Genomic DNA, 16,765 nt, shown 5'->3' with positions numbered 1-16,765 from the left:
CCCAGTGGTTAAAGGCTCTTGCTTGCAAAGCCTGACGGCCTGTGTTCTACTCCCCACTACCATGTCAAGCCAGATGCACAAAGTGGTGCATGCATCTGGAGTTCCTTTACAGTGTTGGAAGGCCGTAGAGTCCCCTTTTGCTCTCTGCTTCTCTCTCAAGTAAACAAAAAACATTAAAAAAATAAGCCAGATATAGTGGTACACGCCTTTCATCCCACCACTCGGGTGGCTGAGGTAGGAGAATTGCTGTGAGTTTGAGGCCAGCCTGGGACTACATAGTGAATTCTAGATCAGCCTGGACTAGGGTGAGACCTTACCTTAACACCCACCCCTCAAAAAAATGGAGTTGGAGAGATGATTCAGCAGTTAAGGCACTTGCTTGCAAAGCTAATGATGCTTGATTTTCCAGGACCCACATAAAGCTAGATGCACAAAGCGGCCATGAATCGGGAGTTCATTTACAGTGGCTGAAGACCCTGGCACACCCGTTCTCTGTCTGTCTCTCTCCTTTCTAACAATCTCTGCTTGCAAATAAATAGAATTAAAGAAAAACAACCAAAATTGGGGGTGGGGGCTAGAGAGATGGCTTAGCAGTTCGGGTGCCTACCTGCAAAGCCAAAGGACCCAGGTTCGATTCCCCAGAACCCACTTAAGCCAGATGTACAAGGTGCACATGTGTCTTTTTGTCTGTTTACAGTGGCTGTATGCTCTGGCACACCCCATTTCTCTTTCCCCCCTCCTCCTCTCTCTGCCTCTTCCTCTTTCAAATTAATAATTTTTTAAAAAAAAGTAAGGCTGGAGGGATGGCTTGCTTGCCTTCAAAGCCAAAGGACCCAGGTTTGATTCCCCAGGATCCACATAAGCCAGATGCACAAGGTGTTGCTTGCATCTGAAGTTCGTTTACAGTGGCTGGAGGCCCTGGTGTGCCCATTCTCCCTCCCTCTGTCTGTCTCTCTCTCTCTCTCTCTCTCTCTCTCTCTCTAAAATTGACAGATTGTGCAATGAAATCAATTTGCAATCATATACGATAGTTTGGACTGTAAATTCTGAGGTTCTATTAACATAGTGCTGGAGATCAGACCCTGGGCTTCACACAGGCCAAGCAAGTGCTCTACTACTGAGCTGCATACTCTGATCCTGAAAAAAATCTCATGGTAGCCACTTATTTATTTATCTGTGTGCATGGGGGGGGGGGGAGCACCCAGTTTGTCTTGCTTCTGATAACAAATGCCGATCCAGCTTCATGTAGGTGCTAGGGAATTGAACCTAAGCCAGCAGGCTTTGCAAGCAAGCACCTTTAACTGCTGGAGCATCTCCCAAGCCCTCTTATGATAGCACTTCTTAATATATATTATGCATTCCTTTTTTTGTTTGTTTTGCTTTTCCAAGGTAGGGTCTCACTCTGGCCCAGGCTGAGCTGGAATTCACTATGTAGCCTCAGGGTGGCTTCAAACTCACAGTGATCCTCCTACCTCTGCCTCCTGAGTGCTGGGATTAAAGGTGTGTGCCACCATACCTAGCTACATAAAGTTTCTTTTAAAGCAGTAAATTGTGGGAAACCTGTTCTTTGAAGAATCAGGCCAAATGTAAAAACAAACAAAAAACACGCTGGAGTTATCATTTAGGCATTTCAAAGTTGAAATGTTGTGCTAGACTAATAGCAAACCCAACAGTTCTGTTTGGAGATCAGTAAATTAGTTTTATTAGAGGCAGTATGTTTTTTATTTTAACAACGGCTCACAAAGCTTGTTACTTGTAAGAAACCAAAGGATGTTAACAAAGTGATAGCATTCTTGGGTGTGATAGGTTAGACAGGAAGTGCTCTTGCTTATTTTTTAAAGAAAGGATTGTTCTGGCTGCCTGATTTGCCAGCTTCTCAGGCACTCTCGAGCCAGACACAGTAATGGCAGGTGAGAGAGGCCTGGTGAGGGGAAGAAATGCATCGAGCTGCTGTCTGTGAGCCTTAGATTTGCCAGTCCTCCACCTCGCCATGTGCTGCCTTCAGTCAGACGGAGACAGAGCCCATCCAACCGATCCATCTCAGTTGAGTCTTCATTTCTTTTTCTTTGTGAATTTAATTTTAGGGAAACAAAGCCGAAGTCTACATTGTCTTCATCGTAGCTCGGGCACGCCCTCTGCTGTGGGTGGCAGTCATTGCAGCCTCCTAAGCTGAGCAGCGATCCCTGCCAAACATGTGAGCAGCATTGGGAAAAACGGCCAGGCCCTCTTTGAATCCTTCTGGCCTGCCCCTCGTGTCCTGGGAAAGGCGCTCTAGCTGCACACCTCTCCAGTGTAGGCTGTGTGAGCAGCTCGCTATACGTACATGCCCCATTGTCACAGCCCGCGGTGCTTTCCTCCCTCTCACAACGCCGCAGATGGGACTTGCAGTCATGCGCCAAGTTCTCTGAACACTGCCACCAGCACGGCAGCAGTTGAGAGACGTTAGCAGGCGCCTCAGCGGACCACTCACTTTGGGTTTCCATCCTCTTTGCCCCTTTAACTATCAGTAAACCGTTTATAAAGGCTTCTGATAGAGACTGAAAAAAATCTGTCTTTCCATTATTTCTTTGATGAAAATTTAGAAATGCATTTCACTCACAATTCAGTAGTGAAGAAACAAAACTAATCAGAGCACTGGTCCTTGTTGGACTAGATGAACTTAACTGACCTTCCCACCTGCCTGAGTATCCAGTGATGTGCTTTTATCCAGAAAACATATTCCAAAAACTAGATTGCCCGGCCCAGCCAGGGTTCTATTAAAAAAAAAAAAAAAAAACTAGGTTAGCATAAAATATATAAAACCCACCAAAGCCAGACGTGGTGATGCATGCCTTTAATCCCAGCACTGGGAGGCAGAGATAAGAGGATCACTGTGATTTCAAGGCCAGTCTGGAACTACAGAGTGAGTTCCAGGTCAGCCTGAGCTAGAGTGAGACCCTACCTCAGTGAAACAAAACAAAACAAAAAACAACAACAACAAAATAATATGCACACACTCGGGAGGCAGATGTAGGAGGATCGCTGTGAGTTTGAGGCCACCCTGAGACTACATAGTGAATTCCAGGTCAGCCTGGGCTAGAATGAATCCCTACCTCAAAAAAACAAAACAAACAACAACAATAAAAGGCTATTTGCTAAACATTTGTATATGCCATAAGTAAAACATGTTGAAAAAGTTTTTTTTTTTTTTTTTAAATTTCACACACACACACCGCGCGAGTGCATTTTTTGAGGCAGGGTCTCGTTCTAGCGCGTGACCACCTGGAACTCACTCTGCAGTCCCAGGCTGTCCTCCAGCTCACAGTGATCCTCGCGTATCTGCCTCCCTAGTGCTCGAATTAAAGGTGTACGCCACCATGCCTGTTTTTATTTTATGTTAGTTTTTGCCAGAGTGAAAGAGAATGGGTGTGCCAGGGGCTTTTGCCACTGCAAACAAATTCCAGACACATGCACTACTTTGCGTATCTGACTTTACATGGGTATTGGGGAATTGTATCTGGGCCAGCAACTTTAATCACTGAGCATCTCCCCAGCCCAAAAAATGTGTTAATATTATATTCTTTAGCAATATTATCCATTCTGTCTTTTTCCTAAGCCTCAACTGTTTGTATTACTCACCTATCTATTGGTGATAGAAACTGAGGTTCAGAGTCTTGAATGTTTTTTTTTTTAAATGTATTATTTATTTATTTAACAGAAAAATAGGGAGAGAGAGAAAGAATGGGCAAGTCAGGGCCTCCAGCCACTGCAAACGAACTCCAGACGCGTGCACTCCCTTGTGCATCTGGCTAACGTGGGTCCTGGGGAATCTAACCTGGGTCCTTTGGCTTTGCAGGCAAACGCCTTAGGTGCTAAGCCATCCCACCAGCCTTGAATATTTTCTTTGATTAGCATACACTTAGCTCTGAGCAGGAAATAGAGTTAGGCTCATCTGGTGAAAATAAAAAGCTTTTCAGAGTTACAGTGCCTGACAACTTCGGAGGCAGGAGTTTGCAATGTAGACCTCTGGCCTGATCAGCCCTGTGCACACTGTTGTGCTCTGCTGCACTCTGCCACTAAGTCCTGACACCTGCAGTGTTCCATCCTGAACCCCACCTGCAGTGCCTGGGAAAATGTTTTTCAAGGGAGGGAATGAAAGAATGAATGGGTACACCAGGGCTTCTTGCTGCTGCACACTCCAGGTGCACATGCCACACTGTGCATCTGGACTTATGTGGGTACTGGGGAACTGAACCCAGGCTGTCAGGCTTTTCAAGCAAGCACCTTAACCACTAAGCCATGTCCCCAGCCCCTGAAAAGTTTTGATAACAAAAATTTGAAAGTATAGGCTGGGCATGGTGCCACACGCTTTTAATCCCAGCACTTCCCAGCTGGGAAGCAGAGGTAGGAAGATCAATTGCCATGAGTTCAAGGCCACTGTAACACTACTAGTGAGTTCCAGGTCAGCCTGGGCTAGAGTGAGACCCTACTTTGAAAAACCAAAAAAAAAAAAAAAAAAAAACCAAAAAAAGTAGATGTATCCAGATTAGCATTGGTTGCTTGTAGCCCAAATAATAGTGAATAACTGAGGTACAGTTTTTTATTTATTTTATTTGTATTTACTTGGGAGAGAAAGAGGCAGACAGAGAGATAGGGAGAGAATGGTCATGCCAGGGCCTCCAGCTGCTGCAAACGAACTCCAGATGCATGCGCCACCTTGTGCTCCTGGCTTATGTAGATCCTGGAGAACTGAACCTGGGTCCTTTGATTTTGCAGGCAAGCGCCTTAACTGCTAAGCCATCTCTCCAGCCCATGAAGTACAGTTTTGTTTTTCTGATATATAAAAGGAGTTTGAAGCTGTGGAGATGGCTGTGTGAATAAAATACTTGTAATGCAGGCCTGAAGAACTGAGTCTGGATCCCTAGAGTCTATATAAAATGTCGGGCATAATGATGCACCTGTAATTCCAGTGCTGGGGGGAGTGCAGAGAGAGACAGGGGGATCCCTAGGGCTTGCTGACAAGGTATTCTGGCCAAATAAATGAGCTGTTTCAAAAAGTAATAATAATAATGTAGAATTGGAAATGGTGGCTTATGCCTTTCATCCCAGCACTCAGATGGCAGAGGTAGAACAATTCAGGATGGTGCACTCTCCTCTGGTCCCCACACTCACATGTGTAAACACACACACACACACACACACACACACACACACACACACACGTATGCCACATACCAAAAAAAAAAAAAAAAAGTGTGGTGGAGCCACGGGGCTCACATGGCGGCTGCATGTCCATCAGGGACCCAAAAGCTCCTCCTTTCTACCATACTGCAAGGGTCTCACCCTCAAGGTGTTCTCTCGGTCCTGGAGGAATTCTAGCGAGCTGGGGAAGAAAGGGGGGTGCCCCTCACAATCAAGTCAGTCCCCTTGGGCAAGCCGCCGTCCGTTCGCAGTGCTCAGCCTCTCCCTCTGTCTAAGCCAGAGCGCCAGGACAACCCCATGCAGCCATGTGGAGCTCTGGGAAATAATCTTATGAAGGCCACATTGCTGCCCTAATGAAAACTGAGGCTTAAGGACTGGAGAGATGGCTCAGTGGTCAAGGTGCTTGCCTGTGGAACCTAAGGGCCCAGGTTCAGTTCCTCAGTTCCCACGTAAAGCCAGATACACAAGGTGGCAAATGCATCTAGAGTTCATTTGCAGTGGCTAGAGCCCTGGTGTACCCATTCTCTCTATCTGCTTCTTTCTCAAACAAAAACTTAAAATTGAGGTTGAAATATTAAGAAGTAAGGAGAGCATTTTTGCGTGTGTGCATGAGTGTTTTCATGGTGCACGTGTGTCTGTGGGTACATGTGTGTGAATGTGCATACACGTGTGCATGTGCATTCGGAGGCCCAAGGTTGATGTCAGGCATCTGCCGTGATTACACCGTCTGTCTTACTAAATCAGGATCCCTCACGGGAGCCCAGTGCTGGCTGGCTGAGTAAGCCCGTCAGACAGGTTGCCCTAGCAACCCCCTGTCTGTGCCTCTGCCCCCTACCTGCTGGGATTACAGGTGGCCACTATGCTCACATGACATTTATGTGGGTGCGGGGGTCCAAACTCCTGTCCTCACACTGTAGGGCACGACAGAGCCGTCTCCTTAGCCCTGGGAATGTTTGTGTGGCAAGTGAAGTCACTATCTGCATTGCTAGCAAAGAATGAGACTCTTCACTCACTCCCTGTGTCTTACACCTTCCCAAACCATATAGGCAAACGACGCAAGTCCAATCCAAAACCCCTTGTTCTGAGTGAAGCTAGAAAGCAGTTAATGATCTACAGACTACCTCAGGTCCTCCGGCTGCACCTTAAGAGATTCAGGTGAGCCTGCTCTGGGAGCCCCAAGAGCCCGAGCTTTGGGAGTCAGTTCCTTGAGCGCTTGAAGGCCAGTGTGTTCTGGTTGGGAGGGAAGCTGACCTGGGAGGCCTTATGCTGAGTGGGCAGGCGCACTCCGGTTAGGGCCAGCAGGACAGGCTTCCGCTTTCCGGCCTTTCTTGTTCCCAGCTTATGCTTGGGGTCTAAGCTTGAAGCTCTCCTAGCCTTGGTGCTCAGGCTTCCGTAGACTCATCTTTGGGATGGAGCATAAAGTCACTGTGAAGAGAAGGGCCAGCAGCAAACTGTAAAAAGAAAAGATTGCTACCTGGACTCTGAGTAGAGGTTTCCAGGTTCCAGTACTTCTCAGAAGAGTCACAGCAAATGTCTGTGTGGACATTGTTCAGCACATCCTGTAGATGGGAAAACCAAAGCCCGAAGGTTCTCTCCGTTGCCTGTTTTAGCTAATTCTAACCCTATACTCGAACTCTAGTCCTCACTAGTGAGAAGTGTGTGTCCATGTTCTAGGTGGTCTGGCCGTAATCATCGCGAGAAGATCGGGGTCCATGTCGTCTTTGACCAGGTATTAACCATGGAACCTTACTGCTGCAGGGACATGCTCTCCTCTCTTGACAAAGAGACCTTTGCCTATGATCTCTCCGCAGTGGTCATGCATCACGGGAAAGGGTTTGGCTCAGGACACTACACAGCCTATTGCTACAACACAGAGGGAGGTGCGTGCACTTGACTCTGTGGGGCGGGGGACACGGAAAAGGGTTGGTCTGCCACACTTTACTGCTTTCCTTTATGCCCATCCCCTGGGTCACCTAGGGGAGATTACAGTTAAACTCAGTGCAGGGCCGGGGATAGAGCTCAGCTGGTCGAGAACTAGCCTAGCATGCACAAAGCCCTGAATTCCGTCCCTACTACTGCGTAGACCAGGTGTGGAGGCAGGAGGATCAGAAGCTCAAGGTCATCTCTGGCTACATAGCACGTTCAGGGCCAGCCTGAGCTACATGAGAGTGTCTCAAAAAAAGGTGTTCAGTGGTAAGAATTAGGAAAAGGATGCTTAGGTTCGTGCCTGGCCCATGGTGCTAGCTCAGCCATGCTGGAGGTTAGCATAGTACCGTGGATTGAACGCTGGTTGTCCGTGGTATGACTCCTGCTAATTCTGAAGAGTGCTTGCTTCTCAGGGACGCAGAACAGTAGGCCATGTGTGACCTCACGTGACACACTCTGAATCCCAGCAGCCTCACTCATGACCACACTGAGGCCCTGTCTGTGCCCTCACTACCTCTCCTACCCTGGGAGGTGTGGGGGTGCTAGAGCCCCTCCAGAGGCGTTTCAGTCCTCCCTACCCCCGGGGCAGAGCTTCTGGCTACCACTGAGGCCAATAGGCTGCAAGGGGGTTTTCAGCAGCACCCCAGACCTGAACCCTTCAGCCCTTGGGGCAGCCAGAGCCCGTGAGCAGACACCTTGGTCACTCCCCTCTACTTCCGTCTCTCTCCTCTTCCCGTTGCTTAGTCCCCATGTCCTGGCTGTCTTTGTGGAAGGCTCTAGTGGACAATAAAAAAGCACGAGTAAAACGAGGACCAAAATTGGTCACTTGATACTGTAGGTAAGAGTCTGTGTGGTTGGGTTTGGTGGGGCCACGGCCAGTGGTGAAGGGACGCTGGCTGCGTCCACGTGTCCCATTCCTGCGCACCACAACCGAAGGGTGGCCCTGGGCCAGACTCCCCTGTCCCTCCTTCACCTCCTGGTTGAACAGCTGCCTGGCAATGTAAATGTAAGCAAGGTCACCATTCTCTCTCTCTTTCTCCTTTGGTTTTCTAGGTTTCTGGGTCCACTGCAATGACTCAAAGCTGAATGTATGCAGTGTGGAGGAAGTGTGCAAAACCCAGGCCTACATTCTCTTTTACACTCAAAGGACAGTGCAGGGCAGTGCAGGAATTCCAGATCCCCAACTCCGAGCTCAGGTGCAGTCCAGCAACAAGGATGAAGGCAGAGCACAGACACTCCCCTGACTGCGAGGCACGTATCAAAGACTGGCTTGCTTTTGAATCCGTTGATGTCTTACGCCTCTCCTAAGAAGTGAGGTTACGAAAGGAACAGGTTTCCAGGTTTGCCTCACTGGGTCTGGGGGACACGGTGCAGATGATTCCTGCCCTGTCTTAAAATTTGTAGTCACTTTCTTTTGAATACATTTGGAAATTCCTTCCTTTCATAAAACAAGTCTAAAGAAGTAACTTCTATGAAGATTCTTTTGTCAGTTGCTTCTGAACATAGAGGGATGTGGGTGGAAGAAGGGAGTAAACTGATACCCAGCGAGGAGAGCACCATGTCTTCTTCTGTCATGGGTCCCCTACTGACCAAGCCCTCCCTGCTGCCCCAGAAGACTGCTGTCAATCAGTGATGTGTGTGAGGAGGGCCCTGGGCTGGCAGCTGCTGGAAGGGGTTGGTGCCAAGGTGGGAAGTAAAGTCAAAGATTTGGTCCCAGCCAGGTGTGGTGGCACGCACCTTTAATCCCAGCACTGGGGAGGCAGAGGTAGGAGAATCACCTTGAATTTGAGGCCTAAGACTACATAGTGAATTCCAAGTCAGCCTGAGCTAGAGTGAGACCCCACCTTGAAAAGCAAAAAAAAAAAAAAAAATGTTCTGGTAAAGGAAGCAACCCTGAAGGGTTGAAAACTTGCAGACTTCCATTTTTAGGGAATAGCATTTAAGGAATGGGGTGAGAGGCCTGGAGCAAATCTCACTGCCTCATGGGGACATGTTCATGTCATAGCCTTCCCCAGCTGCAGCTGTCAGTCAGCCAGTCCGCACTTGTGAGGCTGGCACGGACACCATGCAAGGAAGCAGTGGACTGGTCCCAGATCTGGGTTACATGCTGCGTCGAAGGGCACGCCTGGTTCTCCCAATTCCATAGCACATCCCGGCTCGTGTCTGGGCTGAGACTGGTTTGGTTTAGATTGGTGACTGAGGGGAGGTTAGCGGGCCTGTGTGGACGCCGCTGCCATCCCCTTGCGTCTCTTTCCCACCTGGCTGGGACGCAGATCCCCCAGGTCCGCAGCGTTCGCCTTCCTGCCCCGTCTCCCCTCAGTCCGCTGCTCTCCACTGGTGCTTTACCCGCCTGTCCTCAGTCCACACGGGACGAGACCGAGCGTGCCCTGCTCGTAACTCCGCTACTTGTCGAATTTATCTTTTTTAACTGGGTCCGTTTCTAAATGGAATGAGATTGCCCGGACATACCCCTCCTCCCATGGGGACCACTTTCCTCACAGCGCTTCCCTGGGGAGACAGACCTTAGCTCTCCCCGCAGCACTAGTGGGCCACAGCCTGGCCCCGCAAATGCCCAGCTTTTGACGGAGGGTCGTGTGTCAGTGTCTGGCTTCAGGTAGAGGTACAGTTGTCACTTGAAGGAAGAAGGGGGGCAGGTGAGGCGGGAGGAGGGCTGTAGTTTGGCAGTGTTGAAGAGCTGCGTGTCCCGGACGCGTCTGGAGCACTCACTGTTCTCTCTCCTGTAGGACGCGCCAGACAACACTGAGACGTGGACGAAATTCAGACAGAAAGTGGCTTGTCCTCACAGGGACGGCGTGACTAGATTTTAAATTAAATTTGCCTTTTCCAACACTGTGAGGTTTCTATAATACTTAGCTTTTATTTGGAAGCGATAGCGTATGGCATGTTTATGCTGTTTGGTTTGTATAAGCTCTGCCTGGGCTCATCCTCTCCTGGACACTGTTTTAAAGTGTCCCAGCTACCCATGCAACCAGAGGCTCTGATGCAGAGCAGAACTCTTGAGGTTCACGTTAGCAAGTTGGCTTGGCGGGGTGATGACTTGTGACGGCAGAGGGAAACCCTTTAACACAACCCAGCCCGTATGGTGATGCACACCTGTAACCCCAGCACTAGGAAGGCGCAGCATGTGTGGAGGAGGCTGTCTAAAACTCCACAAGAAACCACGGAGAGTAAGAAGGGGATGAAAGAGAACCGGGCCTCGCCTTGCATCCTGCGTGTGTGGTTTCTAGAAAGGGAACTTCCATGGTAGAGAGCTGGCAGAGCCAGCTGCTTCTGCCCCTGCCTGGCAGAGGGCAGTGCTGGTTATCCACACAGTAACTTCATGGACAATTCAAAGATCTGGAAGTTAAATGTTTAAAAATAGTTTTATGCCAAATACTATAAGGATTGTTAAGCGGACTGTAAAGTAAATGCTTAACTCACCTGAGCACCCAATGTATCAAATGAACAAAATCACTTAAAATGAGTTGGGACAGAAACCAACACGAGTCTCGGCTGAGCTGCACGCTGCACGAAGGTGCCACTGCAGCCGCGGGCAGACTCCTCAGGTACCAGAGCAGCAGCACCAGGCACTTAGGCTAGTGTTGAAGGAGGTTGTATTCAGGAGTTGTCCGCTGCATAAGGGCCTCCGGGAGGGAAACGGTCTGTTGCCTGTCAATTATTTACACAGAGGAAGTGCGTGAATGTCTCATTTGCACCTACACGAATTGAAACATTGTCAGGAGAGAAAATGCGAACAGGTAGAGGTTGACTACCTGCTGCCCAGACAAACCAGGATCTCAGTAAGCCCGGGCCGCTCCTCTCCCAGGGAGCGCAGTTAACAGGCCCACTCCAAGCCCTCCATGGTTGGCTGGCATGTTTACTTATTGCTGTCGCCAGCCAAGATGAATGCACCCAGCCCTCCAAAAGTATTTCTTACCTCAGTCTAACCTGACCCTCATGCTGGTGGCTGCCTGAGCCCAGCACCCATGCTAGTGCAGATACGTGGAATTGCCTTGGCAGCCAGTTCTCACTAAATGGTGGACAGAGCCCTTGCCCGCTTTGCTCTAGCCCCTCTCAGGCTGAGATGAGAGGGTAGTGCCACTCTGTAAAGAATTCCAAGATGTCTCTTAAAATATCGTGAATAAATTGGAAACTGTAGAAGGTATTAATGTGTCCTATGGACTCAATAGCAGAGTTTATTTTTGTTCCTAATGACAAGGCTTCTAGAGTCAGTGACTGTACGTATTCCCTACTGTGATGAGCTTTCCAAGTCCAGGAGAAGAACCAGTGGGGTACACTGGCTGGCAGTGGGGCACGCCCCAGAGTAAGACGAGAGAGGTCACAGTACCTCAGAAAGAAGACTTGGTTGGGGGTGGGGAGAGTGGGCAGGTAAGGCAGGACATAGGGAGTTTGTTTTACTTACTGATAAAAGCTTTGTGAACTAATTTTATACAATTCATAAAAGTTAGTGCCTTGTACTTAATTATGGTTTGCATGAGACGGAAAAAATTAAGGAAAATAATTCCCTTTTTTTGTCATTTCAAGTGTCCAGTGGGTCTATATAGTGTTTGAAGGACATCTGCTGTCACAAATTTCTTAAAAGCATTTCTTATCTTGTGTGTGTGAATACAAATTATTCTTACCAGCAAGTTCTAGAATTTTATTGTAACGTCCAGATTGTCTGTCTTTGTAATGATTTTTCAAACGCCTGTGTAACCAAGGCAGACTGTACGGCCACTGTAGTTCACCCTGTATGTTCCAACACTAGCTCTGGCCCTCGGTAGGTGAGGAGGCTGCCCCTTCCGCGTGGGTGCCAGGGCCCTACCCGGGGTTGTAGCTGATGCGTACAAGGGTTGGGAGAGCACAGATGATCAGAAGGGCCTCTTTCAAAACCATGACTAATGCCAGACAACATATGGCAGCGGTCAGTGTAGCAAACATCCCCCGTGGGATACGCGAAGGGAGCGGTGCCGAGATGTCGGCCCAGCTGCAGCCCGCCCGTTCCCAGGCAGGCCTTGCCTGCGATGGCGCTAAGTGACCGTGGAAGGGAAGACCCAGGCCTCCCGCCGCCGGATTCTTGCACTCCAAGCTTAAGATTCCTACTGAGCATAACTCTGCACCGGTGGATGTTTAAAAGCTCACCATTCAAAGCACCCTTGGTATCTAAGTCCCTCAGCCTAGTAGTGACTGGACTAATTAGATGAAAAGCTGCCTCTGGGATAAAATTTCATAGTCACTTAGTTTTTTGCCAGGTAAGTATGCATCTCCCCAATGGTTCTTTTTTTTTTTTTTTTTAGTACTGTAGCTGAAAAGCACCTCAACAGGGCTGTGGGTTTTTGTCTCTCGCATGTTTAACAGCTGCTCTCTCGGTTGAGTTTTACGTGCTGTACTTGGTCAACCCACAACTGCTCTAACTATCCCACCACTCGGTGGCTACAATGAAATAGTCATTTTTGTGGATTCATTTAAAATGAAAACTGGGGAAATTGGCTCGATGGTAGAGCACTTACCTAGCATGCGTGACACCCTGTCCATCTCCAGCACTATTAAGCCACCTTAAATGAAACTTGAACCAGAATTATGGCTTTAAAAACCAACCAGTAGTAAACAGGTACTTGATACTAAACTTAAAAATTTTAGGCCAGGCGTGGTGGCGCACGCCTTAAATCCCAGCACTCGGAAGGCAGAGGTAGGAGGATGGCCGTGAGATCGAGGCCACCCTGAGACTACACAGTTCAAGGTCAGCCTGGACTGGAGTGAAACCCTACCTCAAAAAACAGAAAACAAAAAATGTTTTTAATTTGAACTATGTTTGAAAGCTATGTCTTAATTCTTGCTAGACTTTTTCAGTGGTGACACTTCTAATCGCATGGAACTGTTCACAGTGATCAGACAGCATGCTTTAAGGATGTTTCGTTCTTACAAAGAACAGAACGTGTGGGGCCTCCTGTCCTGCTCACTGGGAGGGGCGGTTAGCTTCAAGGCTGCACTCTGTTCTCATGTTCACGGCCTTCCTCTTGGTAGGATAACCTCTCAGCATGATTCCAGGGTAGACTCAGGTCTTGGCTTTATATTAAGTCAACCCCAGGCCGGAATTCATACAAGGTCATGGTTTATCCCTCCTCCTGATCCACCTGCTAGGCTCTCCCTAATGAGTGTTCACAAGAGAATGTTAAGTCGTGCCATCTATCTATCAGCTTTGGTGAATGTGTGCTGGGAATCAAACCCACGGCTTCTTGTGACAAAGCAAGCTCTCTGGAGCTGGCTGCCCCATCCCCCAGACAAGCTTTTCAAATGAGATTTATGCCAGCAGGTTTTAAGCAACACAGTTTCATCCTATCTACCTCTAATGAACAAACTGCTCTTAGAGGGAGCCCTGCAACAGCGATGCCACTGTGGTCCAGGCATTCTGAGCCTCCTTTCTAACTCCACAGGGCACATCGGAGCAGTGTGTTTTAAAATGCCGAGTAATGTAAATTGACTACAAAAAAATTACCACAGGGACCCTGTGTCTAGCTCACCTTGTCCTGTGGCTACCGTACTCCACTTTCAGCAGACACCAGAGCCCTGGGCGATGGCGCCAGCGCGTATTTGAGGGTCAGAAATACCAACTTCTGTCTGCACGAAGTGCTTCCTTGGCAGGGTCCCTGCTCACTGACAAGGTTTGCTTGCCCCTTGCCCTCACCACCCACCACTGACCTCTCTCTGCCAGCAAATCTCCTTCTATTCCAACAATGTCTCCCTGGTGCCTGAAACACCCACCCAGTGCACTGAAATGCTACGCAACACAATGGCATCTTCCCCAGGCACTGCTCCATGACGGGGGTTCCGCAAGGCCAAGCTCTCTCGTTACATTAGCACCCACGGGTGGTGGTGGGTGGTTGCAGTTCCTGTCGATTTTTTCCCCCTCTTCTTTTTAATAAGGCAAACCACCTCCATTACAATCCACGTTTGAGGCTCAAGCCCATCTCTTGAGTGTGAAATGGAAATCATGTGTTTGGTTTTTGTAAAGTGACTTTTTACACCGTTTTTGTAAGAAGTTTCTTATTAAAAGAATAAAAACGGCTGTCCTTGTGTGCAGTCTTTATTTCAAAGGTCTGTTAAAACACCTTTATATCAGTACAAGAGCAAAAATCACCCCCTGTAGAAACTCAGCAACTATGTACAGGACTTCACAGAACAAAGGCAGCGCCGAAGCTGACCAGCAGGTGGATGTCAGCCAGGGGCCAGGAAGGAGGAGCCTGCCTGCGCCAAACTCCAGCAGCCATCTACGCATATTCTGTAGTGGTCACAGACTGTAGCCAGTTTTTGGAAAGTCTGGGTCCAGCACAGGAATCATCTGTCTGCAATCGGATAGGAGGTGGTGTTAGAAATGGAGTAAGGCCGGGTGTGGTGGCGCACGCCATTAATCCCAGCACTCAGGAGGCAGAGGTAGGAAGATCGCCATGAGTTTGAGGCCACCCTGAGACTACACAGTGAATTCCAGGACAGCCTAAGCTAGAGTGAGACCCTACCTCAAAAAAAAAAAAGGAATAAAACCTCCTAAATGGGCTGGAGAGTTAAGATGCTTGTCTGCAAAGCCTAGCTACCCGCGTATGATTTCCCAGTGCCCACGTAGAACCAAGATGCACAAAGTGGCTAGAGGCTCTGGCTAGCCCATTTTCTTGCTCTCTCTGCCGGGCATGGTGGCGCTCACCTTTACTCGTAGCACTCAGGAGGCAGAGGTAGGAGGATCGCTGTGAGTTCCAGGCCAGCCTGAGACTCCATAGTGAATTCCAGGCCAGCCTGAGTTAGAGTGAGACCCTACCTCGAAAACAAATCCCCTAAACATCTGGAAACACTGGCGTGAGGACTTTACATCATTTTTTGCAACATTTTGCATATAGTGATATAAATGACGGCTTCTCCAAACTTCTAGGAGTCATAAGATAGACAGCTAAAGTTACTTACTCAATTACACCCCTGGCTGTGGCGCCATCAGGTCAATGTCACTCAAGTTCCTGGCCAACCAAACTCCGGCAGCAAAGAGTCCCAAATTGAGGATCAAGTTCCTGGACAGAAAACAGACGTCGTTAACCCTGAGGTCTGAGTCACTTGCACGGCTACCAAAAAACGCCATGGGCGTCTCACCACCTTCCAGACGGTCACACGTGTACAGTACGTTGCCCAGCACCAACACAGGAAGCTGGAGTTGTTTCTAATCCTGGCTGACGGGGGGGGAAAAACGCAAGGGCCAACTACGTACTCTCGAAGGGCCAAAAAGCGTGGACAAGTGTTAGACCAACCCCCCATGACATTCCTGTGACTTGGCCACGTGACAACTGGATTGTGCCTCTCTTAGGAATCTTTCTAGACTAGAACCACAGCAGGGAAATACCCAGAGCCACCAAGAGGACATACGTTGACAGTATCAAAAATCCCTGATGAGGCTGGAGAGATGGACCCAGGTTCGATTTGCCAGGACCCATGTAAGCCAGATGCACAAGGTGGTGCATGCATCTGGAGTGTCTTTGCACTGGCTAGAGGCCCTAGCACACCCATTCTCTCTAATAAATTTTTAAAAATCAGGGCTGGAGGGATGGTTTAGTGGTTAAGGTAGTTGCCTGCAAAGCCAAAGGTCCCAAGTTTGATTCTCCAGGACCCACATTAGCCAGATGCCCATTCTCTCTCTTTCTGCCTCTTTCCCTTTCTTGTTCTCTCAAATAAATAAATAAAAATAAATATAATGTTTAAAAGACGACCCGGGGGCTGGAGGGATGGCTTAGCAATTAAGGTGTTTGCCTGCAAAGCCAAAGGCCCCAGGTTCTATTCCCCAGGACCTACGTTAGCCAGATGCACAAGGGGATGCACGTGTCTGGAGTCAGTTTGCAGTGGATGGAGACCCTGGCGCGCCCATTCTCTCTCGCTCTCAAATAAATAAAAATAAAGGGCTGGAGGGATGGCTTAGCACGTAAGGCACTTGCCGGCAAAGCCCAAGGACCCAGGTTCGATTCCCCAAGACCCACGTAAGACAGATGCACAACGGGGCGCAAGCGTCCTGGATTTCTGTGCAGAGGCCCTGGCCGGCTCGTGCATACACTGGCTGAGGCTGCAGCGGGACCTCGGGGTTTACCTGCGGAAGTCGTTCCTGTCGGTGGCAAAGCGGTAGACGCCGCGGAGCCAGTCCCCCACGTTGTCGGGGACCTCGGGGGCCTCGCCCGCCGGGCCCGCGGCGCTCACCGTCACCCCACTGGAAGCCATAGTCGCAGCCCGGCCACCGCAGAAGCGCCCGCCGCCGCCGCACACTACTTCCGGCTCCGCACTTCCGGCCCCGCCCTCCGACGGGAAGCCCCGCCCACGCGACTCGGCCCCGGAGGCCCCGCCCCCCGGCGGTCCGGGAGCGAGGGGCTGCGGGGTGTGCAGGCTGGCTCGTTAGAAAAGCACAGCTTGGGGGAGCGGAAGTCCCCCAAGAAAGTTTCCACGGTGGTGGCGCACGCCTTTAATCCCAGCACTGGGGGGTGGGGGGGGCAGAGGTAGGAGCGATCGCCGTGAGTTCAAGGCCACCCTGAGACGACATAGTGAATTCCAGGTCAGCTCTGGGCTACAGTGAGACCCTACTTCAAAAACCAAAAATAAATAATATAACTGGGCTGGAGAGATGGTTCAGTGGTTAAGCCAA

At 49.4% G+C, this 16,765-nt stretch overlaps 2 protein-coding genes across 8 annotated transcripts in view; one reads left to right on the top strand and one right to left on the bottom strand.

Annotated features, from left to right (window-relative positions):
* Usp49 (ubiquitin specific peptidase 49) overlaps window positions 1-14,173 on the top strand; it is a 66,658-nt gene extending 52,485 nt beyond the window's left edge. For 4 of the 6 annotated variants that reach the window (XM_045156075.1, XM_045156076.1, XM_045156077.1 and 1 more), the window contains 3 exons: window positions 6,228-6,336; window positions 6,856-7,061; window positions 8,161-8,573. In XM_045156075.1, the coding sequence (XP_045012010.1) occupies window positions 6,228-6,336; window positions 6,856-7,061; window positions 8,161-8,351 (506 nt within the window). In that variant the 3' untranslated portion in view covers window positions 8,352-8,573. Of the gene's footprint in view, window positions 1-6,227; window positions 6,337-6,855; window positions 7,062-7,851; window positions 7,946-8,160; window positions 8,574-9,851 lie in introns of those variants that run through there. The other 2 variants (XM_045156074.1, XM_045156079.1) reach the window with 2 other exon arrangements.
* Tomm6 (translocase of outer mitochondrial membrane 6) lies at window positions 1,679-16,390 on the bottom strand. Of its 2 annotated transcripts, none has more exons than XM_045156080.1 (3): window positions 16,220-16,390; window positions 15,058-15,158; window positions 1,679-2,753 (listed from the first exon to the last, which is right to left on the bottom strand). In XM_045156080.1, the coding sequence occupies exons 1-2, from the start codon at window positions 16,345-16,347 to the stop codon at window positions 15,062-15,064; spliced, it is 225 nt and encodes a 74-aa protein (XP_045012015.1). In that variant the 5' UTR covers window positions 16,348-16,390; the 3' UTR covers window positions 1,679-2,753; window positions 15,058-15,061. The 2 variants fall into 2 exon arrangements, with proteins under 2 accessions (XP_045012015.1, XP_004649563.1); XM_004649506.2 differs by lacking the exon at window positions 1,679-2,753 and adding an exon at window positions 14,176-14,450 and having other exon boundaries at window positions 16,220-16,388.
* Window positions 16,391-16,765: the final 375 nt, after the last annotated feature.

Source organism: Jaculus jaculus, chromosome 8 (assembly GCF_020740685.1).
Source record: "Jaculus jaculus isolate mJacJac1 chromosome 8, mJacJac1.mat.Y.cur, whole genome shotgun sequence".
Lineage (NCBI taxonomy): Eukaryota > Metazoa > Chordata > Mammalia > Rodentia > Dipodidae > Jaculus > Jaculus jaculus.
The sequence above is the reverse complement of the archived record's forward strand: the minus strand, read 5'-3'. Positions and strand labels throughout refer to the sequence as shown.